Source organism: Natrix helvetica (assembly GCF_964273705.1).
Source record: "Natrix helvetica genome assembly, chromosome: 15".
Classification (NCBI taxonomy): domain Eukaryota; kingdom Metazoa; phylum Chordata; class Lepidosauria; order Squamata; family Natricidae; genus Natrix; species Natrix helvetica.
Genome location: NC_138565.1, coordinates 7,630,111 through 7,656,218, shown reverse-complemented (window position 1 = coordinate 7,656,218; position 26,108 = coordinate 7,630,111). Strand labels below are relative to the sequence as shown.

At 46.7% G+C, this 26,108-nt stretch overlaps 2 protein-coding genes across 2 annotated transcripts in view; one reads left to right on the top strand and one right to left on the bottom strand.

Annotated features, from left to right (window-relative positions):
• Nucleotides 1–9,246, bottom strand: part of ADGRD2 (adhesion G protein-coupled receptor D2) — a gene marked incomplete at its 5' end in the record, with an annotated part of 51,570 nt that extends 42,324 nt beyond the window's left edge. The window contains 7 exons of the mRNA XM_081967605.1: nt 873–1,154; nt 2,009–2,094; nt 2,530–2,625; nt 4,921–5,559; nt 6,493–6,726; nt 7,121–7,184; nt 9,181–9,246. Coding sequence (XP_081823731.1) covers nt 873–1,154; nt 2,009–2,094; nt 2,530–2,625; nt 4,921–5,559; nt 6,493–6,726; nt 7,121–7,184; nt 9,181–9,246 — 1,467 coding nt within the window. The remainder of the gene's footprint in view (nt 1–872; nt 1,155–2,008; nt 2,095–2,529; nt 2,626–4,920; nt 5,560–6,492; nt 6,727–7,120; nt 7,185–9,180) is intronic.
• Nucleotides 1–26,108, top strand: part of NR5A1 (nuclear receptor subfamily 5 group A member 1) — a 355,896-nt gene that overhangs the window by 88,862 nt on the left and 240,926 nt on the right. The gene's annotated exons all lie outside the window — the stretch shown is intronic.

Genomic DNA, 26,108 nt, shown 5'->3' with positions numbered 1-26,108 from the left:
CTCGATCAAAACTCCAAGCAAAGGATGATCTTGATCAGGGGTTGGGCAGACAGCTGTCAGATCTAGAGCTGTGAAAATATCTACAGACCCCTCGCATCCTGGGCATAAATTGTTTCAACTCCTACCCTCAAAATGATGCTATAGGGCACTGCACACCATGACAACTAGACACAAGGACAGTTTTTTCCCCCGAATGCCATCACTCTGCTAAACAAATAATCCCCTCAACACCATCAAACTATTCACTAAGACGGTATTACTATTATTCTTCTCTTCCTTCCTAGTATCTAGCTCCTTCTCTACTTATGACTATAACCTTTTTGCTTGTATCTTTATGGTTCATATTATTTTATTTAGTTTCCTATTTAGTGTGATTTTGATTGCTTATTTCGTATCCTGTGACTACCACTAAGTGTTGCATCTTATGATTCATGATGAATGTATTTTTAAGACGACTAGGATCGTGATTTATCATTTATATCTCTTATAGACACTGAGAGCTTCTGCACCAAAGACAAATTCCTTGTGTGTCCAAGCACACGTGGCCAATAAAGAATTCTATTCTATTCTAGTCTAGTCTAGTCTATTTTTGTAATCTATTTTATTCTGTAACCTTTGTGTTTTGTGTTTTGTGTTCAGTATTCTATTCTATTCTATTCGCTATTCCATTCCATTCTATTCCATCCTATTCTATTGTAATCTATATTATTCTGTAACCTGTTCTGTGTTCTACTTCTATTCTATTATTCCATTCCATTCCATTCCATTCCATTCTTCTTATCTGTTCTCTATACTATTCTATTCTGTTCACCTCCTCTCTTTAGTAGACTATATGTCTCTCAAAGACCCTTCCCCAATACTGTTATTTTTACCGGCTTGATCTGAGACCAATCCTCTGTAATCCTCTCCTCCAGGAGTCTCCCCGTAACCTCCACGTAACGTTGACCCAGCTCTTCCAGTGCCGCCAGCTGACTCGGCTCTCCCACCTCCACATCTGACACCTCTTTCAGCAGCTGGAAGACACCCAGGAGAGAAGAGGCATCCAGAGGTGGAGGCTGGGCTTCAGACAGGATCCTCTCTACGGCCCCCAATCGATTAGCGGCGGCTGAAATAGTCACACCTCGGACGTCCGCCTGGAAGACGTTCTCAGGAATCTGCAGAAGAGGAAGAGGGCTGGAGTTGGAGGAGGACACTGGGCAAGCTTTAGAACAGAAGAAACGAGCAGGGAGGGACTTTGGAGGTCTTCTAGTCCAGCCCCCCTGCTTAAGGAGGAAAATCTATACCAGGGGTGAGAGATGCTACCAGTTCAGGCCGGTTCGCCACCAACCGGTAGTAAAAAATACTAAAAAAAAGTTTCTTTAAAAAATGTTCCGACGATTGCATTTTGCACAGCTGAGCTTTGAAACTTAAAAAAAAAAAACCTTTTAAGCAAGGCTCGGATGAGGGCTCTGTGTCGGAGGCAGAGAGGGGGCCAGGGCCGTATGCCAGTTATCAGAATCAGACATCAGTAAGGCAGAAGAACAGCTGGAGCCTGTTCCCAGTGTGCACATGCGCAGAGCTGCCAGACAAAGCGAACAGCTAAAGAACAAGGGTCGACTTGGGAGTAAGGCCACAGGTGGATGGTGAATGGCCCCTCCCAGAGGGAATAAAAGAGGAGCGAAAGGGGAGTGGAGTTTGCAGGAGGCAATTAGTTCGCTTCATTGGTTCGTGACTCTCTGAGACTTCTGGCTAAGTTTTGCAGAGATCGGCCTGGCAGCTCTCCAAGCCAGATAAGGTCTGTGACCGTAAATCCTCCCTGGAAAGACTTTGCTGGAGGTGAAGGAGCAGAATTCCCAGCAAATTAATAAAAGTTTTGTGGGGACAAGGAGTTTGCTTCATGCTCTTGGGAAGCCTCGGTCAGACCAGAAATGGGCCATCTGGTTGGAGAGGACATCCCTCCGATAAGACTCCAGGATCCATCCCCAGGAATCTCAGCGAGGGAGCCCCGTGGTTGATCCCTTAGACTTACCACTGTCGTATTCGCCTGGGCGTTGACACGAGCGATGAACGGCGGGACAGGTTCTGACTGGGCTTTCTTCAGCTGGAAGTAAAGATCTGGATAGGGTAAAAAGGCCACAGATGGACACGGACCTTCTCTTGATGCCCAGCTATTTTCATTCTTGCTTTGATTTCTCATTTTTCCATCCAGGTCTTCCTTTTATATACGTTAGGGTACATTTTTAAGAAGAGACGTTTGGCCCAAACCTCCTCCTGAGTCTCCATGGAGGTAGTCCTCACCTTACGGCACTGGTTCGCTTAACAGCCAGAACAGGACCACAGCAGAAAAGGTCGTAAAATCAGATGGGTCATGTCTTTACAGTGTCATGACTTACGGCAATTGATGGCTAGGCTCCATGATGGTTGTTAAGCAGAGAGCTGACTATTTCTGGTGGTTTCAACCCAGATCTTCTGAAGCTTCACCAAACAGCCCAACCCCATGGACGGTGCTCCTGAGAAGGTGGAGGGTCCCCCCCCCCTAAACTGACCTACCTTTTCTGTAGCGACAGGCAAAAGGTAACATGGTGGAGCAGGGACCATGTTGGCTTCCGTGGCTGACCTTGAAAACACGGCATTCTTCCACGGGGCCTGTGGAAACGCAAGATTAAGGTCAACCAAAAACCCATCCAAAGATCTTATCTCGATTCAAGACGTTGAAAATGCGGCTCTTTCTTTATATAGTAAAAATTAAAATAGAAATATTCAAATAAAACCATAACATTTCTTCAAGCCTACATGGACCTCTTGGGACAATCTGTGGGTCAGATTTGACCTACATCAGGGATGTCCAAACTTGGGAACTTTAAGACTTGTGGACTTCAACTCCCAGAATTCCCCAGCCAGTTGGCTGGGGAATTCTGGGAGTTGAAGTCCACAAGTCTTAAAATTCCCAAGTTTGGACACCCCTGACCTACATGGTTTGTAATCCACAGTGGGAGAAAAGCAGAGAGAGAGGGAGACACACACAAGTTCTTGTGGTCAGGAACTGAATTGACGTGAGGTAGAACGAGAGTTGGATTCTCCAAGAACTGGGAGATCAACCAAAGTGTTTCCTGTCCCAGGAATGTCCTTCTCTAGTCTCCACGGACCAATCTACGCCAGTGGACAAAGCAGGGCATCACTCAATGGGCTTCAAATGGGTAACTCTGGGCAACGAGTAGCATTAACCCCTTATTCCGATCTAGGCTTCCCAAAAGCACGAAGCCGATTCCTCGTCCTGATAAAACCCCTTTTCATTTGGGTTAAAGGGAATTTCTCTCCAGCAAAGTCCCAGCCAAAAGTCTTTCAAGGGATTTCACAACCACAGACCTTATCAGGCTTGGAGAGCTGCCAGACCGATATCTTCCAAACTCCACGCTGTACAAGAAAATACTTGGCAAGAAGTCAGGAACAGATCTTCACTCTAATGAATTGTACTAATGGTCTCCTGCAAACTCCACTCCCCTTTCGCTCCTCTTTTATTTCCTCTGGGAGGGGACATTCACCATCCACCTGTGGCCTTCCTCCCAAGTCGACCCCTGTTTTTTAGCTGTTCCCTTCTCCTGGCAGCTCTGCGCATGCGCACACTGGGAACAGGCTCCAGCTGTTCTTCTGCCTCACTGATGTCTGACTCCGAAGGCAGCTGATAACTGGCATACGGCCCTGGCTCCCTCTCTGCCTCTGATGCAGAGCCCTCGTCCCAGCCTTCCCCAGACTGAAAATCTTATGAATGGTTAGAGAAAGACATACAGAAAAGAAAGTAAGAGGAAGATATGGAACACAGATGATACGCCATTAAGTAGAAAAGGGGATCGAGAGGGGGGCGGGAATTGGCAAAATAATTATATATAAGTATATATTCAAAAGTAAGATACAGAAAGGGGGAAAAACATAATCAGAATAGATTTGAGAAGGAAAGAGGAACAAGAAATGATATTTAACTATTTTTGGGCCTGCGGAAATATCACCCCAAGAAAATAAAAATTAAGAGCTGGAAGAGACACCTACAACAATAGAAAAAAAGAAAAGAAGAGGGGAGGAGAGGAAAAGAGGAAGAGGAGGGAAGGAAGAAAGAGGGAAGGAGAGGAGTATGGAAGGGAGAGAAAGAGAAGGAGAGAGGGTAGGAAGGGGAAGAGTAGGAGTAGGGGAGTGGTAAGGGAAGAAGGAAGGGGAAGGGAGAGAGGAGGAGAGGAAGAGGAGGGAAGGAAGAAAGAGGGAAGGAGAGGAGGATGGAAGGGAGAGAAAGAAGGAGTGAGGGTAGAAAGGAGAAGAGGAAGAGTAGGAGTAGGGGAGAAGTAAGGGAAGAAGAAAGAGGTAAGGAGTGGAGTATGGAAGGGAGAGAAAGAGAAGGAGAGAGGGTAGGAAGGGGAAGAGTAGGAGTAGGGGAGTGGTAAGGGAAGAAGGAAGGGGAAGGGAGAGAGGAGGAGAGGAAGAGGAGGGAAGGAAGAAAGAGGTAAGGAGAGGAGGATGGAAGGGAGAGAAAGAAGGAGTGAGAGTAGGAAGGAGAAGAGGAAGAGTAGGAGTAGGGGACAGGTAAGGGAGGAAGGAAAAGGAGAGAGTAAGGAAGTAAGTAGAGAAGGGAGGGAGGGAGAAAAGAAAGGGAAAAGAAGGTGATGTCAAAACAGGTGAGGGATGATAAACAAATCAACCCAAATGGTACATTATAACCCTGTAAATGGAACGACAAATGCATAGGAACGACGGACGTAAAAAAGAATAATAACAATGCGAATGTATGCCTATAATTGTATGTAGAGAACCAAAACTAAAGAAAACCTTTCAAGAAAATAAAAAAGAGCCTTCCCCAGACTCCAGGATTGGCCCAGGTTCCTCCCCAACCTCCTCACTGTCCGAATCTGCTGCCAGCTCCACTGGCCGGCCACAACACCCCCAAGGGAGACTCACCTGGGCAGGTGAGCTTCGCCGTGGCCTCTTGGACGCTGACTTCCACTTCTAAGACGTCCTCCTTCCAGTCAAAGACGAGACCTTCCCTGATGGATACGCAGGACCGGACTTTCTCCACCAGCTCTGGACTGAGGGACCTGCCCCAAACTCGAAGGTCAGTGAGGTTCCCGCTGAAGGATTCTTTCTCCTTGAAAGTGCCTCCTAGAGAGTCCTGGTCTTGACCGATGATGAACGTCCCGTGGCCATCGATGGCTCGAGAAGGGGCGAGCCCAGAGCCCAAGGCCTTCTGCTTCCCGTCGGCATAGATGGCCCACGTGCCGTTGGGTTGCTGCCACGTAACGCAGAAGTGGTGCCAATCGGTGTCCGTGCGGAAGACCGGCAGGTAAGGGGAGTGGTGACCATGGAGGATGATGGCAAACTTGACGAAGTTGTCCTTGTCGACGATGCCACGTAGCTGGAATTCATTGGTGAAGGCTGGGACCGCGTAGGAGAAGACGGTCGAGACCTCGGTGGCCATGGGGTCCCACTGGACATGGCCGCAAGCGCTTACGGCGGCCATTTCTGGGAAGTCAGCCAGGACCTTCACAAACTTGGTGTCGGTTTTGTTCCTGAATATCAGGATGGAGGGCGAGTGGACGCCTGGAAGGAATTGGTGCAAAAATTAAGGTTAGGAGCTTTCGTTTGGGGAAGGAGGCCCACAGAAGGATATCAATTAAAAATAAAGGAAGAGGAGAAGGAAAGGGAGAAGAAAGAGGAGGAGGAGGAATAGAAGGAGGAAGAGGAGGAGGAAGAGGAGGAAGAGAAGGAGGAGGAAGAGGATATACATTAAATTAAAAAGAAAAGAAGAGGAGAAGGAAAGAGTGAAGGAAGAGAAGGAGGATGAGAAAGAGAAGGAGGAAGAGGAGTAGAAAGAGGATATAAATTAAAGAGGATATAAATTAAAGAGGATATAAATTAAATTTTTGGGAAAAAAAGAAAGGAAGAGGAGAAGGAAAGGGAGAAGAAAGAGGAGGAGGATAAAAAAGAGAAGGAGGAAGAGAAGGAGGAGGAAGAGGAGGAGGAAGAGAAGGGATGAGGAAGAGAAGAAGTAGAAGAGAAGTAGGAGGAAGAGGGGGAGGAGGAGAAGGAGGAGAAGGAGAAAGAGGAGGAGATGGAATGGTGGGGAAGGAGAAGGAGTAGTGGAAATGGAGAGAAAGAGAAGATAGATGAAGATGAAGGAGAAGGAGGAGAAGACAGATGAGGACATGAAGGAGAGAAGGAGGAAGAAAGGATAGATGAGAAGAAGGAGAAGGAAGAGAAAGATGAGAAGGAGAAGATACTTCTGCTCAGAAACAGTAAGGTCTCTTGAAACAGTTTTGATTAGTGATCAACTCTCACTCTAAGAAGGATTAAGGTCAGATCCCTTCCAGAACTATTGGCTTACAGTCCTCCTCTTCCTCCCTCTTCCTCATCCCTCTCACCTAGGTTATGGGGAGAATTAAATCCAGGGGATCACGCCTATCACCTCAGGACCTCTGGGTCACCACTGGCCACCCCAAAGTTGCAGCTGGCGGATGGGGCTCTTCTACTCACGTCTTTGCTTTGGCTTCCGCTGCAGGAGTTTCTCGTCGTCTAACCAGACGGTGCTTTGGAGTTGGCGGGAGAGGTTTTGGCCCAGAGAGGACAGCTCGTCCTCCCAGTTCTCCGAGGGCAACTGAGCGAAACGCTGCTGGCAGTAGACATTGGCATGCCACCAGTCCAGCAGATCAGACACAAATTCATAGACCACTGTTGGGGTCTCGATCACCAGAGGGAAGGGACCGGAGCCTGGAGAGAAAAATCAACCAGGGAGAAGAAGGGTTAAAGGAGGTGTCCCAAACTCTGAAGCCACGACAACCAGTTGCACATTGGAATGAGGAGGAGGAGGAGATAATGATGGAGGAGAAGGAGGGATAAGGATGATGGAGGAGGAGGAGAAGGAGAAAAAGAAGAAGCAGGGGAAGAAAGAGGAATGATGATGACGATGAAGAAGAAGGGTTGATGATGGTGTGGTGGACATGGAGAAGAAGAGGGAGAAGGATGAGAAAGAGGAATGATGATGACGATGAAGAAGGAGAAGGGTTGATGAAGGTGTGGTAGAAATGGAGAATTGGGGATTCCGGAGCTGACGTCGCAACGGTACAACATGCAATCTCAGAGCTCCGAACAGGGAGATGCAGACCTTTCGTTTCGTGGTTTTCGGCAGGTATGGTGAAGGCCAGCGTCTTCCTCCAGGAAAGGATGACCTGGGGGTGTGTGGAAAAATTGAGTTTTGAGACCACCCTCTGCAAAAGGAAACACCCCCCTGCCCACTTGCTCTGGTGTCGCAAAACGCAAGTTCCCAAATCCTGGATTTTTCCCCGCCTGAAGCCCTCTAAAGGAGAGGAAGGCCCTCTTTCCAATATTACTAGCTGGTGACCCTGCTTGGGCGGAGGGGGTTGGACTACATGACCTACAAGGTCCCCTTCCAATTCTGCTAATCTGTTAAAACTCGCCATTGCCTGGGTATTTATTTATAGGGGGGGGGGGAATGTCCGGACCAAACGCAATTAGTAATGTTGATTTTCCCCCTTACCCAGAGGGAGCCCCCTTGTGGAGTACCGTGGAGCCGTTGCCATGGCCATTCCACTGCTGTACAGTAGAAGCCATTTTACGGCAGTACAGTAGAAGCCGTTTGGAGGCACAACAGGCTGTATCGTAACAGAACACACATCCCGAGGGGTGTTAACCCCCACAGTCTTTGTTTCCAGAGAGTAAGTCATCTGTGTACCAAGTTTGGTTGAAATTGCTCCAGGCGTTCCAGAGTTATGTTGGAATACACACACACAGATACACAGCCATATATATATGTTTTCGTAGATTTTCACGGGTGTAGGTATGCTGGTTTTGTTGTATTCGGGTCTTTACACAGGAAAACACATATATGTGTGTGTGTGTGTCTGTGTGTGTGTGTGTGTGTGTGTTGTATTTGTGCTGATAAATAAATACAGGGAGACTAGTATAGATCTATTTCAAGCTATTTAGCTCTCATCAGCTAGCCATACCACTAAAAATAAAAATATGGTTTTCTGCCAACATGGTCCTCTGTAATGAGCCGAAGGACATAAAGGGGGAGTAGTGATCTCCCTCCCATATTTGGGCATACCAGGGGTTGTAACACAAATACATACATACACACGCGCGCGCACACGTGCGCACACGCACACACACACATATATATGTGTTGTATTTGTACTGATAAATAAATAAAGGGAGACTAGTATAGATCTATTTCGAGCTAATTAGCTCTCATCAGCTAGCCATACCCTTACTGGGATTTGAACCCGGGCTGTATATATCTTAGGCAGGAGTCTTAGCCACTAAGCCACGGGCTCTCTTCATTATCAGTTGAGCCAGGGAAATAGGTATGTATTTGTGTTACAACCCCTGGTATGCCTAAATATGGGAGGAAGGTCACTACTCCCTCTTTCTAGCTAATTAGCTCGAAATAGATCTATACTAGTCTCCCTTTATTTATTTATCAGTACAAATACAACACATATAAAAAGGCAACATTAAAAATAAAAAATATGGGTTTCTGCCTGCATGGTCTTCTGTGATAAGCCGAGGGACAGAAAGAGGGAGTAGTGACCTTCCTCCCATATTTAGGCATTTGAAGGGCTGCCACAGAGAGGAGGGGGTCAAACTATTCTTTAAAGCACTCGAAGGCCAGAGAAGGAATAATGGATGGAAACTCACCAAGGAGAGATTCAACCTAGAAATAAGGAGGAATTTCCTGACAGGGAGAACAATCAACCCATGGAAGAGAAGTTGCCTTCGGAAGTTGTGGGAGCTTCATCCCTGGAGGCTTTCAAGAAGAGCCTGAACTGACATCTGTCAGAAATTGTATAGGGTCTCCTGCTTGGGTGGGGGGTTGGACTAGATGACCTACAGGGTCCCTTCCCACTCTGTTAATCTGTAAAGGATATTGAGATTCTAGAAAGAGTGCAGAGAAGAGCAACCAGGATGATGAGGGGACTGGAGACTAAAACATACGAACGGTTGCAGGAACTGGAACTGGCTAGTCTAGGGAAGAGAAGGACCAGGGGGTGCTTGGCCGGGGGTTGGACTAGATGACCTACAAGGTCCCTTCCCACTCTGTTAATCAGGAGGCTACTAATCTGGAACCCTCCCCAAGGGTTCAAAGTAAAGACCCCCAACGAGCCAAGGAGGTGGCGCCTCTTTGGCAGGCGCCAAACTCACCAAGAAGCTGAGCAGAATCCCGGCTCCGCAGCAGCCCAGCCAGCCCCGCCGAGGAGAAAGAGCCATCGCACGCCAGGAGAAGGGAAGGCTGCCTCTTTCGAAGCGACCCCAGTCGGTGGGCCGTGTTGTCTCTGGTGCGGGAGGGGGGAGAGCCAAGGCGTTCAGCCGCTTCCAAAGCCAGGACGGGCTCCACAGACCCCGGGCGCTAGGCTGGCAAGTTGGAGGGACTTTCTACACCCACAGAGGCCCCTCCAGCTACTGCTTCGCCTTCTTCCCCCACTTCCGCGGCCGGAGAGAGCAGGGGCCGTCGCTTATCCCCCCCACCCTTATTGCGGAGACCACCACCCCCAGCCTTACGGGCGACCCCCGAATCCGACGGATGTTGCGCGCAGCCTCTCCAAGAGCGCTCTAGTTTTTCCAAGCGCTCCGGGCTGCGATGGGAGTGGTTCCGACCTGCCCCCCCCCCCCAAGCCTACCCCGGGAGATCTCGTTCTCTCTCTGGGCAGCCGAGGAAACCCCCACCCAGTCCTCAAACTTGGCGCCCCGCCGTCGAAGGAGACCTGGGGGGGGGGGACCGATGCGCCCAGGGCGCACGCTTGCAGAGCTCTCCAAAAAGAGGGACAAGGCTGAGGATCAACGCCCCAAATTGATCAATTCAATCAATCAATCAGAATAGAGCTGGGAGGGACCTTGGAGGTCATCTAGTCCAACCCCCCCCCCCGCCCAAGCTTCGCGGCGGCGTCTCCCAACGGCGGTGGGCGAGAAGGAAGGGTGGCGACGCGCCCCCCACGCGAGAAGCGGGCAGCTCTTTCTCTTCCTCGCCGCCTCCTCCTCCTCCTCCTCCGCACCACTCTTCCCGGCAGCCTAGCCAACGAGAGCAGTCGGGAGAGGAGAGGGCACAAAAGGTTTTTTTCCCCCCCTTCCTCCACCCCACCTGGGCAAGGGCCCAAGTTGGGAGGGGTCGCCCCTGATGTGATTCACTGGCAGGGAAAATAGCAGCTTGTTCCCAGGCTTTGTATGTGTGTGTGTGGGGGGGGGGGGGTCGCGTCTTTGGAGCGGCTCCCTCTGCGCAACCAGCAGGAGGAGAAAAATCGGAGGAGGGCGGGGGGGGGCGAGGGGTCCTTAGGAAACCTTCCCAACTCAGCAGGAGAACTGGCTTTCGTGGAAGTGGGGAGAATGCCCGTCCCCCTCTGAAGATCTGGGAGGGGGGGGAGTAACCCCTCCTCTTGGAGGACGCTGGATTGCCATCTGTCAGAAATGGTGTAGTAGGCTCTCCTGCTTGGGTAGGGGAGGGTTTGGACTAGATCAGCAGTCACCAACTGGTGGTCTGTGGACCATTCACTCGTGGTCCATGAGAAAATGTTGGTGGCCCGCAGAAAAATGATTTGCATTTTTTAATATTGCACTAAATCAGGGGTCCTCAAACGACGGCCCCTGGGACGGATACGTGCAATGGACGCTTGTGTTGCTGCAGAGAGTCTCCCCCTTCGGGGTCTTTTTGTGGGGGTCGGAGAGGGGAAGAAATTCCAATTTGGGGTCTCCTTCAGCCTCCTGGTGGGGGGCTTTGGGCGAAGGCTGGAGGGAAGAGCCGCTGGTGGGGAAGAGCCGGAGGGCCTCGTTCCAGTGGGACGGCATCACGGCCTGGAACTGGCTGACCATCTCAGCCCGCTAAGCCTCCAGGCGCCGGCACCTGGCCTTGCATTCCCACAGGTCTTCCCTCTGCTTGAAAAGCCCATGTTCCTAGTCCTCAGTGAGGTGTTTCTGCTGAGCCTCCTTCTCGGCCAGATCCCATTTGAACTGAGCTCTTTTGCCAACTCTTTCTCCTGGGGGCTGCTCAGCTCCAGCAACAGGGGGCCCCAAGGAGCCTGGGTGGGCAGGCGAGGAGGGGCGAGTAGAGTCCGGCCCTCGATGTGAGTGACATCCAGTTGGCCACGCCTACCCAGTCACATGACCACCTAGCCACGCCTACCCAGCTGGTCATTAGGCAGATCGTGTTAGCGGTCCGCGGGATTTAAAATTATGAATTTAGTGGTCCCTGAGGTCCCAAGGGTTGGGGACCCCTGGCGTAGGGTCTCCTGCTTGGGTAGGGGGTAGGGTTGGACTAGTTGATCTCCAAGGCCCCTTCCAACTGTTATCTGACACCCCAGAGAAGACCTCCAGGTGTAATTCAGGCTTGTTCTAACTTTAATGTAACTCCCCAAACTTAACGCTCAGGAAGACAAACACTTATAGACACCGCTATGGCCCTTTGAACTACAGTTGTCCTGGACTTACAGCAGCTCATTTAGTGACAATTCCAAGTTACAGCAGCACTGAAAAAAGGGACATGACCAGTTTTCACAGTTGCGACCTATGTAGCATCCCGGGATCCGAATTCAGACGCTGGGCAAAGGATTCATATTTATGACGGTTGCGGGGTCCTGGGGTGGTGGTGGTGTCACGTGATCCTCTTTTGCGATGGTCTGACAAGCAAAGTCAAAAGGGGAAGCCAGATTCACTTAACGACCGGGTTGCTGACTTATCAACGGCAGTGATTCACTTAATAATCGTGGCAAGGAAGGTCATAAAACGGGGCAGATCGCTGTTAGCGGACGTCTCACTTAATGACAGAAATTTTGGGTCGTACGTCGAGGACTACCCGTGGACGGGTGCATTTTTCTGGTGTCAGAAATTTAGAAGAGAAAGGTAAACATTGGTTTAGCACCGGCAACTTTTTAAAAATATTCTTTCCCGTCCCACCTTGTTTTTAACAGAGCAACAGAGTTGGAAGGGACCTTGTAGGTCATCTAGTCCAACCCCCCGCCCAAGCAGGAGATCCCTCACCATTTCTGACAGAGGGCAGCCCAGTCTCCCCTTGAAAGCCTCCAGGGTTGAAGCTCCCACAACTTCTGAAGGCAACTTCTGTTCCATGGGTTGATTGTTCTCACTGTCAGAAAATTCTTCCTTATTTCCAGGTTGAATCTCTCCTTGGTCAGTTTCCATCCATTATTCCTTCTCTGGCCTTCGGGTGCTTTGGGGAATAGCTTGGCCCCCTCCTCTCTGGGGCAGCCCCTCAAATATTGGAAGGCTGCTATCCTGTCTCCCCTGGTCCTTCTCTTCACTAGACTAGCCATGCCCAGTTCCTGCAACCATTCATCGTATGTTTTAACCTCCAGTCCCCTACAATAGATACAAACTTAAGGTAAACTGCTCGAAACTCGAGTGCAGAAAACACGACTTCAGCAACCGAGTGGTCAATGCCTGGAATTCACTACCTGACACTGTGGTTTCTTCCCCACAACTCCAAAATTTTAACCTTAGAGTGTTTACTCTCGACCTCACGCCATTCCTCTTTAAGGGGCGTGCATAAGCGCACCAGCCTGCCTACCGTTCCTGTCCTAATATTCCCTTGTATTCGTGTTCATTTCATCTATTCATAATCATGTCTATACTTATACCTGTTATTTAATGCGTGCTCGACGAAAGAAAAAATAAAATCAATAAATGAAATAAAATAAATGTCTCCCCTGGTCCTTCTCTCCACTAGACTAGCCATGCATGCTCAGATCCTGTTCTTCGTAATTTTTTTTTGCCACCGATTCTGTGGGTGTGGCTGGGTGGGCGTGGCCAACTATTTTTCACTTTTTAAAACATTTTTTTTTCCTACCGCTTCAGAGAAAAAATGCTTTTAAAAAGTGGGAAACATTTGGTTCCGACGATCGGGCGGCAAAGCTGTGTGTCACGGAACGTTTTTTCCACTTTTTAAAGCTTTTTGTTTTGTTTTTACTACTGGTCCAGACAAACCTTAGCATTTTTTGCTACCGAACCGGTAGCCTTTCACCCTTGTTTTAGCTTCCAGTCCTCTAATCATCCTTAATTGAACCCTCCAAAAAGAAAACTGTTTAGATCTATTAGCCGTCGATGGGATAAACCCAGGGGAAGTTCAACAAGTCCATCCTTCCATGTCTGTCTCTCTCTAAAGACCCCTTCGCTTTCCCTCGGAACGATGAGGTTCGGTCGGGGAGTTTTTATTTTTACAAAAACAAATCTCACCCGGGGCCATTTCCCTGGCTTCCCGGGAAGAGCAGGGGGTTTAATCTTTCTCCCCCAGTTGCCTCTCATTGTCCGGGCTGAAAGGAGCAGCCCGAGAGAGAGTTCCATTAATTGCAGGTTTTATGTTTTCCAATGACAAGTATATTGTCTGCCCAAAGAGGCGCCATTGTGGGCCGCTGCGGCAGGACACCAGCTGTTGATTCAGTCTCGAGGGTGGGGGGAAAGGAGCAGTGGGCACAGCTGAATTCTTCGCTGCCCTCTCGCTTAAGAACTGAGTAACCTAGGAGTTTCTCCAAGGGGTACAAAAAAAAATGAGTTCTGCCCACATTCTTCCCTGGCACTTACGAGTGCCCGAGGAAAGAAACTTCCGCCTGTTTTCCCTTTCTAATAATTCTTTTAAAAAATTTAAATTATTATTATCTTGTTTAAAGCAAACAACGGGTGCTATTGGCACAGCATATGGGCACTGCAAGTCATTTTGGAAGAAAAAGACAGCCGTAGTTTTATAAATTTGCTATTCAGTGTGGCAGCGGTGGGTTTCAGCCGGTACGGCTTGGTACGACCATACTGGTAGTAGTCGGGAGCAGCAGCCACCATACCGGTACGGTGGCTCATTTGGTCCACCCATCCGCCCACGTTCCATACCTGCTTTTGAAGCACCAGGCTTTACACGTGCGAGGATAGGATATGCACAATGCTGGAAAAAACCCAGCAACTCCTGCAGACGAGATCTGTTTCCCCCAAACTAAGACCTCCTCGGATAATAAGCCCAAACGGGCTTTTGAGAGCATGCGCTAAAATAAGCGCTCCCCGAAAATAAGCCCTCCCCGGAAATATTGCAACAGAGCAGCAGCCGTGAGGTGACCACGCTCGCCGCCTCCTGCCCCTCAAAAATAATAAGACCTCCCCGAAAATTAGGCCAAGCGCTTATTTTGGGGGGTTGAAAGAAAATAAGACCCTGTCTTATTTTCGGGGAAACACGGTATTATAATTAAAAAAAATACTGAAATGTGCAGCTATGGAGAGGTTAACCGTAAAAAAAAATTAAAGGAAAAGAAGATTCCAATTATTTCATAACATGGGAACTATTCTATAAATGGTTCAATGACGGAGATTCAGGTTAGAGGAGTGGAATTAGATGAAATGGGGTTTACATGAGAAAGAAAAACAGATGAGTAACTTTTTGTTGACGGTTATATAATCGATACTACAATGGAAGATAATCTATGTTATAATATGATTGGCGTTATTGCATATTGTTTATATATTACCGCGTATTTGTTTATATATATATATATATATATATATATATATATATATATATATATATATATATATATACATACACACACATATACATAAATTGTTTATATATATATATATATATATATATATATATATATATATATATATATATAAATCTACGAAAACAAATATATCTCTATCTCTATCTCTATCATCTATATATCTATATCTATCTATCTATATCTATATCTATCTATCTATATCTATATCTATATATCTATATATCTATATATCTATATATCTCTATATCTCTATATCTCTATATCTCTATATCTCTATATCTCTATATCTCTATATCTCTATATCTCTATATCTCTATATCTCTATCTATATATCTATATATCTATATATCTATATATCTATATATCTATATATCTATATATCTATATATCTATATATCTATATATCTATATATCTATATATCTATATATCTATATATCTATATATCTATATATCTATATATCTATATCTATATCTATATCTATCTATCTATCTATCTATCTATCTATATATGACTATAATGATGACTAACGGAATGTGGCGGCTCAGGGGCTAAGACGCTGAGCTGATCGATCAGAAAGGTCAGCAGTTCGAATCCCGAGCGCCGCGTAACGGAGTGAGCTCCTGTGACTTGTCCCAGCTTCTGCCAGCCCAGCAGTTCGAAAGCACGTAAAATATGCAAGTAGAAAAATAGGAGCCACCTTTGGTGGGAAAGGAACAGCGTTCCGCGCGCCTTCGGCGTTGAGTCATGCCGGCCACATGACCACGGAGACGTCTTCGGACAGCGCTGGCTCTTCCGCTTTGAAATGGAGATGAGCACCGTCCCCTAGAGTCGGGAACGACTAGCACATTTGTGCGAGGGGAACCTTTACCTTTATTTTATCTCTCTGTGGAGCAACAATAAAAAAGGAAGCGTGTAAAACAAAACAGAGGCAAAATAACACAATAACTAAAAACAACAATGAAAAGGAACATCACACAAGAATACATCAATATGATAACCAGAAAGATGGATGGGAGGAGAGAGAGAGAGACAGAACATTAGGTAGAAAATCAATGCCCCTAGGATTGAATTTAAGTTTTTTTGACCCACACTGTGCGTCCTTCTGAGCTCAGGGCAGGCAGTGGGCCATCTCGGCTGTAAATCTTGCCCACTACAGCTCCCCCAAAAGAGGACAAATTCTTGATCCATTGGATTGCTATTTGGCAGCCGTAAAAAAGTGCAGTTTTTGACTTTCGCCTGGCCAGATGCCTGGTGCTTGGTCTACAAAAGAGAGAGAGAGAGAGATTCGTATGTCTCAACAGCGAGTGAAAAAACTTTGGAGGGGGGGCAAAGATCAAACCCCGATGGAAAATCCCCAATTTTTTCCCATTTTGTTTGGAGAAGGCTCCTTTGGCAGGTCCCAGTGCCGGAAAATATTTTCTCTTCTAGAACCCGTCGGCTTGGATAGCAAATCCTTTGAGTTCAGTTCCTTGAGAAGCTCAAAGGAAACCAAAAGGGGAAAAAAATTGTTGAATTCTGTGGCTGAAGACGATGATCTTTTTTTGAACTATTTGGCTGGGCCTTTTATTTTAAATGCTAACTTCTTCCTTCTGAATAGAATGGGATCGGATAGAATAGGGATATGAAATGGAATGAAGAAGAAATAGAATAGAATAGAATAGAATGGAATGGAATAGAATAGAATAGAATAGAATAGAATAGAATAGAATAGAATAGAATAGAATAGAATAGAATAACAGAGTGGGAAGGGACCTTGGAGGTCTTCTAGTCCAACCCCTTGCTTAGGCAGGAAACCCTACACCAGACCAATGGTTATCCAACATCTTCTTAAAAACTTCCAGTGTTGGAGCATTCACAACTTCTGGAGGCAAGTCGTCCCACATTAATTGTTCTCCCTGTCAGGAAATTCCTCCTCAGTTCTAAGTTGCTTCTCTCCTTGATTAGTTTCCACCCATTGCTTCTTGTCCTGCCCTCAGGTGTTTTGGAGAATAGCTTGACTCCCTCTTCTTTGGGGCAGCCCCTGAGATATTGGAACACTACTATCATGTCTCCCCTGGTCCTTCATTTCGTTAAACTAGACATACCCAGTTCCTGCAACCGTTCTTCATATGTTTTAGCCTCCAGTCCCCTAATCATCTTTGTTGCTCTTCTCTGCACTCTTTCCAGAGTTTCCGCATCTTTTCTACATCGTGGTGACCAAAACTGGATGCAAATATTCCAAGGGTGGCCTTATAAAGTGGCATTAACCCTTCACGTGATCTTGATTCTCTCCCTCTGTTGATGCAGCCTAGGACTGTGTTGGCTTTTTTGGCAGCTGCTGCACACGGCTGGCTCCTATTTAAATGGTTGTCCACTAGGACTCCAAGATCCCTCTCACAGTTACTACTACTGAGCAAGTTTCCAAATATACCAGTGATGGCGAACCTTTTTTGCCTCGGATGCCTGCCCATCAAAAGCCTCATCGTTAGGACTTTATCCAAGATAAGAGAGTTGTGGTTTCCTACAAGAGCCACCAATATTTACCAAGATTCCCCTCAGACAGGGATTTCCCAAAACTAAATGTTCCAGCACTCTGGTGCCCACAAAGACATGCGTGCCAAAACCTAGAAGCTGGCTGGTGCGCATATGCCTGTTTTTTTTGGCCATTTTATGGGCCATTTTCAGGCCATTTTCTGGCACTGGTGCCTGCAAAGACATGCACCAGAAACCAGAAAAGCAGCTGGCGACGGTGTTCATGCGTGAAACCTCTGGCACATGTGCCATAGATTCGCCATCTCGGGGTTAGGTCACTCCATCAGCTTTTAAAAAAAGGGTGTGTGTGTGACGATTTGAAATGTTTTGCTTCTGAAGGTAACAGCAGCAAAGCCTCCGAATTTTGTAAAAACCTCTCCTGGCTGAGATTTTCGTAGATTAAAATCAGCCTTTCCAGGAAAACTCCCTGTTTGCAAGCGAATTATAGGTGGATATGATGGGATCTGTGCATTGGAAGGATTTTGCTCCTTGGTGTAAGCGTGATTAAAGCCTCTCTCTCTTTCTCTCCTCCTTTTTCTGTCTGGCCTGCAAAAGGTCCTTTCAGACAACCTCATACCTTGATTATTAAGCGCCATTTAATGACCAGCTGACCCTCCGGCTGTCCAGGAGCGATAAGAGAAACCGGAAGCTGAATTGTCAAGCTGATGCTTATTGAAAGGGCTGAATTGAGTGGACAGCCTATTCCGTTCCTTTGGCCAATTTTATTGTTTCTATTTTCTGCCGAAGGAAGCAAGGCTGCCATCTCCTGGCCTCCGGCAATCCTCTTTCGCTCTGGCTCTCCACAAACTGGTGGGACATCCTTGAACAATTTGTTGCCAAAATGGAAAGGTAAAGGGTCCCCTCGCACATATGTGCAAAGCGTTCCCAACTCTAAGGGGCGGTGCTCATCTCCGTTTCAAAGCCGAAGAGCCAGCGCTGTCCGAAGACGTCTCCGGGGTCATGTGGCCGGCATGACTCAACGCCGAAGGTGCATGGAACTCTGTTGCCTTCCCACCAAAGGTGGCTCCTATTTTTTCTACTTGCATTTTTTACGTGCTTTCGAACTGCTAGGTTGGCAGAAGCTGGGAGAAGTCATGGGAGCTCACTCCGTTATGCGGCGCTAGGGATTCGAACCGCCGAACTGCCGACCTTTCTGATCGACAAGCTCAGCGTCTTAGCCCCTGAGCCACTCAAAATGGAAAAGCCAAACCTAAATCCTGCTTTTAGCCACAAACACCAGCTAGGTGACTTTGGGCCAGTCACCAGGAGACAGCGAATTCTAGTCCTGCCTTAGCCATGAAAGTCAGCTGGGTGACTTTGTGCCAGTCACCAGGAGATGTGAGTTCTAGTCTCACCTTAGCCATGAAAGCCAACTGGTTGATTTGGGGCCAGTTACCAGGAGACGGTGAGTTCTAGTCCTGCCTTAGCCATGAAAGTCAGCTGGGTGACTTTGGACTAATCACCAGGAAATGTGAGTTCTAGTCCCGCTTTAGACATGAAAGCCAGGTGAGTGACGGGGTCAGTCACCAGGAGATAGTGAGTTCTAGTTCTGCCTTAGGCATAAAAGCTTCCTGTCTCCTGATGGGACCAATCACCAGGAGACAGTGAGTTCTAGTCCTGCTTTAGGCATGAAAGTCAGCTGGGAGACTTAGGGTCAATCACCAGGAAACGCTGGGTTCTAATTCTGCCTTAGGCATGACAGTTGGCAGGATGACTTTGGGCCAGGCCCTCTCTTATTAGCCCAGCCCACCTCACAGGGTTATCGTTGTGGGGAAAAGAGGAGCAGGAAGGAATAATCGGATATGTTCATTTGCTTGAGTTATTGGTAAAAATAATATTAATTCACAATAGTTCATTTGGTGATCATTTGAAATGACAACGGCGACGGAAAAAGTGACTTACGGCCATTTTTCACAACCATCCCCAGGTCAAAATTCAGATGTTTAGCAACCGACTCATACTTATGACGGTTGCTATTTCCCAAGGGTCATGTGACACCCCCCCAACACGCGGAGTCAAGGGGGGGGAATCCCGATTCCCTTAAAAACCATGTGACTAACTGAACAGAAGCAGGGTTTCACTTAACAAACGTGGCAACGAAGGTTGTACAATGGTGCAAAATTAAATTAACCACGGTCTCGCTTAGCAACAGAAATTCGGTGCTCGCTTGTGGTCGTCCGGGCCGCACTCCAGAGCGCTGCTGGAGACCAGGGGAGGCCAAAAATGGGCCACCCGTGCCTCATTTTTGGCCCGTTTTAAGCCCGTTTTCAGCCGGCAGAGTACTGCAGAAGGCTACGGAGGGCGAAAACAAGATGGGGGGAGCTCCCCCCGTGGCTCTCGGCACGGCTCCCTGCGCTCCATTTTGCCCAGTAAAGTGCTGCAGTTGGCTGTTAGGGCTAAAAACGGGGCAGAGGGAGGCATACATGGCTCCCCGGCACGCCATTTTGGCCAGCAGGGTGCTGCAAGAGGCGTCCGTCCCATCTGATCAGCACCACGCTTCACCACGTTGGCCCACCGAGGAGAACTACAATGGCTGATCTGGCCTTCAAAGAAATCCAGTTTGACACCCGATTTCGGGGTGAAATTCAGCAGGTTCTGACAGTTTCTGGAGAACCAGTAGCGGACATTTTGAGTAGTTTGGAGTCCCGGCAAACACCACCTCTGGCTGGCCCCAGAGTGGGGAGGGAATGGGGATTTTGCAGTATCCTTCCCCTGGAGATGGGAGGGAATGGGGATTTCGCAGGATCCTTCCCCTGGAGATGGGAGGGAATGGGGATTTCGCAGTATCCTTCCCCTGGAGATGGGAGGGAATGGGGATTTCGCAGGATCCTTCCCCTGGAGTGGGGAGGGAATGGGGATTTTGCAGGATCCTTCCCCTGGAGTGGGGAGGGAAAGGGAGATTTTGCAGTATCCTTCCCCTGGAGTGGGGGGGGGAATGGGGATTTCGCAGTATCCTTCCCCTGGAGTGGGGAGGGAATGGAGATTTTGCAGGATCCTTCCCCTGGAGTGGGGAAGGAATGGGGATTTCACAGTATCCTTCTCCTGGAGTGGGGAGGGAATGGGGGATTTTGCAGTATCCTTCCCCTGGAGTGGGGAGAGAATGGAGATTTTGCAGTATCCTTCCCCTGGAGTGGAGAGGGAATGTGGATTTTGCAGTATCCTTCCCCTGGAGTGGGGAGGGAATGGGGATTTTGCAGTATCCTTCCCCTGCCACGCCCACCAGGCTACGCCCACAGAACCCGTAGTAAAAAAATTCACCACTGCCTTGATCTAATCGATAAAACCCCAAAAATCAAAGTTTCATTCTTTCTCACTGCAAGCCCGAAGTTCAGAAGTGTTTTCCGTGTAGAAACAAAAGGATTTCTATTCTTTTCTTTAACCCAAACAGTCAATTTTGCCATTTCGGCCAAACTCTCATCAACGTCTGCAGCCTTTTAGTCCACGCTAGGAATCCAAGTGCCCTTCCATTTGTGCAATAGTGCAAAAGTTTTGCTGCTGACAAAGAGTCCATTTGTGAGGACGGGTTTCACGGCTTGCCATGGGGCGAGCTAGGAGGCAGCAGGGGGCGCTCTCGCCTAGCCCGGGAACAGGCACAGCCTTTACCTGCCCATCTGTTGGAAAGCATCCTCCCACCTACCTGGGAGGATAGGAAGGGAGGTGAAATAATAATCCGCCAGCATCTGCTTCCTTCTCCTGGACCAAGAGGGAAATAAAAGCCGTTGTCCCTTCCAGCGAAAACCTGCTGTTTCTCTTTTCCCCTCCGGCTATCTTGCTACCAACTGCTCAAATATTTTGGATGCCAAGCTCTATCTGGTGCCCCTCGATCACCCCCAGGAGACGGCAGTTTAACTTCATCAAGTGAACCCCCCCAAAAAAGAGGGTGGGTGGGTGGTGGGTGGGAGAGGAAGACGGGGAAAACACAGCGCCACGTCAAAAAGAAAATGGTGCAAAAACCGGACAGCTTCTCGCCCAGCTGCATTTCCTCTGCTGAACTGGAGGTTTTTAAGAAGAGACTGCACAGTTGCTTGTCTGAAATGGTGTAGGTTCTCCTGCTTGAGCAGGGGGCTGGACTAGAAGACCTCTAAGGCCCCTTCCAGCTCCTATCCTATCCTATCCTATTCTTATTCTACTCTACATTCCATTATTCTCTTCTGTTCTGTTCTAAATTCTTCGTTCCATTATTCTCTTCTCTCTTGTTCTCTTCTGATTTATCTTCTCTCCTCTCTTCTACATTCCATTTTTCTATTCTGTTCTGTTGTGTTCTGTTCTAAATTCTTTATTCCATTATTCTCTCTTCTCTTTTCTTTCTTTTCCTCTCTTCGACATTCCATTATTCGCTTCTTCCTTGTTCTCTTCCGATTTATCCTCTCTTCCCCTCTCTTCTACATTCAATTATTCTATTTTATTCTGTTCTGTTCTGTTCTAAATTCTTCATTCCATTATTCTCTCTTCTCTTTTCTTTTCTTCTCTTCTCTTCTACACTCCATTATTCTATTCTATACTGTTCCGTTCTCTTCTGTTCTGTTCTAAATTCTTCATTCCATTATTCTCTTCTCTCTTGTTCTCTTCTGATTTATCTTTCTTCCGATTTATCCTCCTCTCCTCTCTTTTACATTCCATTCTTCTATTCTATTCTGTTCTGAATTCTTCATTCCATTACTTTCTCTTCTCTTCTCTTCTACATTCCATTCTTCTCTTCTCTTCTGTTCTAAATTCTTCATTCCATTATTCTCTTCTCTCTTGTTCTCTTCTGATTTATCTTCCCTTCCGATTTATCCTCCTCTCCTCTCTTCTGCATTCCATTCTTCTATTCTATTCTGTTCTGAATTCTTCATTCCATTACTCTCTCTTCTCTTCTACATGCCATTATTCTATTCTATTCTGTTCTGTTCTAAATTCTTCATTCCATTATTCTCTTGTATATTTTTGGTGTGTCTAAAATACCTTCCCTTGGGTGAGGGATAAGGGTGGGAGGGGTAATTTCAGGGAAGAACTCGACAGCGGGGGCACAACCCCAGAGGCCCCCCACCCCACCCCACCCCAGAAGGCAAAACCACCCATTGCACCAGGATTGATGTCTGGATTTAAGAAAATGAAATGGCCCATTCTGGCAAGGTCAAAATCCGCCGCAGCTCCTAATTGTGGGCTCCTAATTCCAGAGCCCAGGGGTGACTCCCTGGGCAAACCCCTGACCCCTTCCCCCCCAGCTGCTACCGGTCGGCCAATCAAGGAAACACCAAAGCGACATCTCTGGAAAAAATATCCCATAATGCAAGACGGAGCAAGGCAGCTGCAAAAACACACACACACACACACACACACACACTTGCAACGCATTGCTCAGTGCCCGCCCGGGGTCCCTGTGGCTAAGAGAACTTCATCTCAATTAGGGAGGCTTTGCTGTGTAATAAGCCGCGGTATTTCGAAGCCTTCGGCAAAGTAATTTAGCAGAGTAGCTGCTGATTTTGCAACCCGCCCTAGTTATTCCCTGGGAATAGCTGAAAAAGCACTTGGTTCAGCCTAGTATGTTCCGGTTGGTTCTTTGCCACCTGTCAAAAAGGCTTGGGTCAGAATCTGGGTCAGTCCCATTCCTGCCCCAAAGCACCAAGTTTGGGGGAAAGAATTAAAAGACACTTCTTTGTTGCTGTTGTTGTTGTTGTGTGTATATTGTATTACATGTTTGCTGATAAATAAATGAAGGGAGACTAGTATAGAACTATTTCAAGCTATTTGGCTCTCATCAGCTTGCTGGGATTCGAATTTGGGCTGTTTTTACATATTAGGCAGTTGTATTAACCTCTAAGCCACAAACTCTCCTCCCTTATCAGCTGACCCAGGGGAATGATTTAAGTGTGTTTTCTTTTGTCAAAGCATACTGCTTCCTTTCGCCTTTCAGCCCCATTCCCCACTTACACACACACACACACACACACACATGTAAAGGTAAAGGTTCCCCTCACACACATCTGTGCTAATCGTTCCTGTCTCTAGGGGGCGGTGCTCATCTCCGTTTTAAAGCCGAAGAGCCAGCACTGTCCGAAGACGTCTCCGTAGTCATGGGGTCGGCATGACTCAACGCCGAAGGTGCACGGAACGCTGTTCCCTTCCCACCAAAGGTGGCTCCTATTTTTCTACTTGCATTGCTTTCGAACTGCTAGATTGGCAGAAGCTGGGACAAGTCACGGGAGCTCACTCGGTTACGCGGCGCTAGGAATTTGAACTGCTGAACTGCCGACCTTTCTGATCGACAAGCTCAGCATCTTAGCCACTGAGCCACCGTGTGCCTATATGTATGTATGTATGTATGTATGTATGTATGTATGTATGTATGTATGTATTTGTGTTACAACCCCTGGTATGACTGTGGCTTAGTGGCTAATATATCTGCCTAATATGTAATACAGTCCAGGTACAAATCCCAGTAAGGGTATGGCTAGCTGATGAGAGCTAAATAGCTTGAAATAGATCTATACTAGTCTCCCTTTATTTATTTATCAGCACGAATACAACACACACACACACACACACACACACTCTTTATTTCCAAGGTTAAAATAAAGAATTAAGACTACAAGACCTCCATGCTCCCTTCCTGTTCAATTTGGGGACTTACAAACCACTTCTCTCTACAGTTACAAGGAGCAGAACTTGACTTAAAAGTTTATATTTAAGCATTTATTTCATTTATCCTGCCATTGCATGAAAAAAAAAGCCCACTGCAACATGAAATGTAATTATAATAAATACAATTTATTTACCAGGAGTCTGGTAGCATTTTCCCCCTTAAACAAACCCATGTTAGTTTTTTTTTTAAAACAAATATAGAGATCTGCTTCCAATAAAATCAGATTCCAATGTAAAAGGCCCAGCTGGCTTTGATTCAGATTGTTCTTGGATGAAAAAAAAACGTGGTGATGAATAGTACGATAGAGTTGGAAGGGACCTTGGAGGTCTTCTAGTCCAACCCCCTGCTCATGCAGAAGTCTTTATACTATTTCAGACAGGAAGGAGGGAGGGAGGGAGGGAGGAAAGGACAGGAAAGGAAGGAAAGGAAAGAAGAAGGAAGGGTTGGAAGGGACCTTGGAGGTCATTTAATCCAACCCCCTGCTCAAGCAAGAGACGTTATACCATTTCAGACATGAAGGGAGAGTGGAAGGAAGGAAGGAAAGAAAAGGAAAGAAGGAATGGGAAGGAAAGGAAGGGAAGGGAAGGAATTGGAAGGGACCTTGGAGGTCCTCTAGTCCAGCCCCCTGCTGAAGCAGGAAACTTTACACTATTTCGGCCAGGAAGGGAGGGAGGGAGGGAGGAATGGAAAAGAAAGAAAGGAAGGGGAGGGGAGGGAAGGGAGGGGAGGGAAGGAAGGGAGGGAGGGAGGGAGGGAAGGAAAAGACAAAGTTGGAAGGGACCTTGGAGGTCTTCTAATCCAACCCCCCCCCCCCGATATACTGTGCATATATGTATATATACACACACACACACATACACCTCCCTCCCCCTGGATTAGTTCAGTTCCAATTCCAGTGAGAACGTCCATCTCCTCAGATATGATCTGTGTGTCTTTTTTAAAAAAACACATCTCCTCTCTCTCTCTATATCTATCTATCTATCCATCCATCCATCTATCCTATTATCTATCTATCTATCTATCTATCTATCTATCTATCTATCATCTATCTATCTATCATCTATCTATCTATCTATCTCTATCTATCTATCTATCTATCTATCTATCTATCTATCATCTATCTATCTATCTATCTATCTATCTATCTATCTATCTATCCATCCATCCATCTATCCTATTATCTATCTATCTATCTATCATCTATCAATCTATCTATCTATCATCTATCTATCTTCTATCTATCTATCTATCTATCTATCTATCTATCTATCTATCTCTATCTATCTCTATCTATCTCTATCTATCTATATCTCTATATCTCTATATCTCTATCTATTTTGCAGTAATAGATTTCTCAGGGAGCTAGACTATTGTTCCCAGCCTTGGTCAAATCCCAGAAGAGACGGGAGGTCAACGCCAGCCGAAGTTGCGGTTATCCATCTCTCTCTCTCTCTCTCTCTCTCTCTCTCTCTCTCTCTCTCTCTCTCTCTCTCTCTCTCTCTTTCTCTGGACGTCCCCTTCAGCTAATTAAAGCCTGGCTCGCCGTGGGCTGTGCTGGCGCAGAGGGCCCTGCGCTTGTGGCCATTCCTCAGGTGGGAAGACTTCAAGGGTCTCCCGGCTCAGCCACCCGGTTGGAGCCCATGCAAGATTTATGCTCCGGTTTTCCGCCTGAAGAGGCAGCTGTCACTCACGCCGGAGCATTAAAGATGGTGCATAACTTGATCAGATGGAAAAGTCAAGTTAGTTTTGCCAACTGAAGACATCTCACTAAGGGCGAGAAGGCGCCAGGTTCCCTCGGCCATCCGGGGCTGGAGAATTTAGAACAGAAGAGAAGAACAGAATAGAGAAATAGGGTGGAATGGAATGGAATGGAATAGAATGGGATGGGATAGAATAAGGGATAGAATAGAATGGAATGGAATAAGGGATAGAATAGAACAGAGTAAGAATAGAACAGAAAATAGAAGAATAGAATAGAGAGTAGAATTAGAATATGAAATAGGGTAGAATATAATAGAATATAACAGAACAGAATAGAAACAGAGTAAGAATAGAATAGAATAGATAGAGTAGAATAAGAATAGAACAGAAACAGTAGAATAACAGAATAGATAGAATTAGAATAGAATATTATAGAATATTATAGAATAGAATAGAGAATAGAATAGAGAATGTAGAGTAGAATAGAATAGAGAATGTATTGTAGAATAGAATAAGAATAGAGAATGTATAGAATAGAATAGAATAGAGAATGTAGAATATAGAATAGAATAAAACAGAATAGAGAATGTAAAGTATAGAATAGAATAGAGAATGTAGAGTATAGAATAAAACAGAATAGAGAATGTAGAGTATAGAATAGAATAGAATAGAATAGAGACTGTAGAGTAGAATAGAATAGAAGAGAATAGAGAAGAGAAATGTAGAGTAGAGTAGTGCAGAGTAGAATAG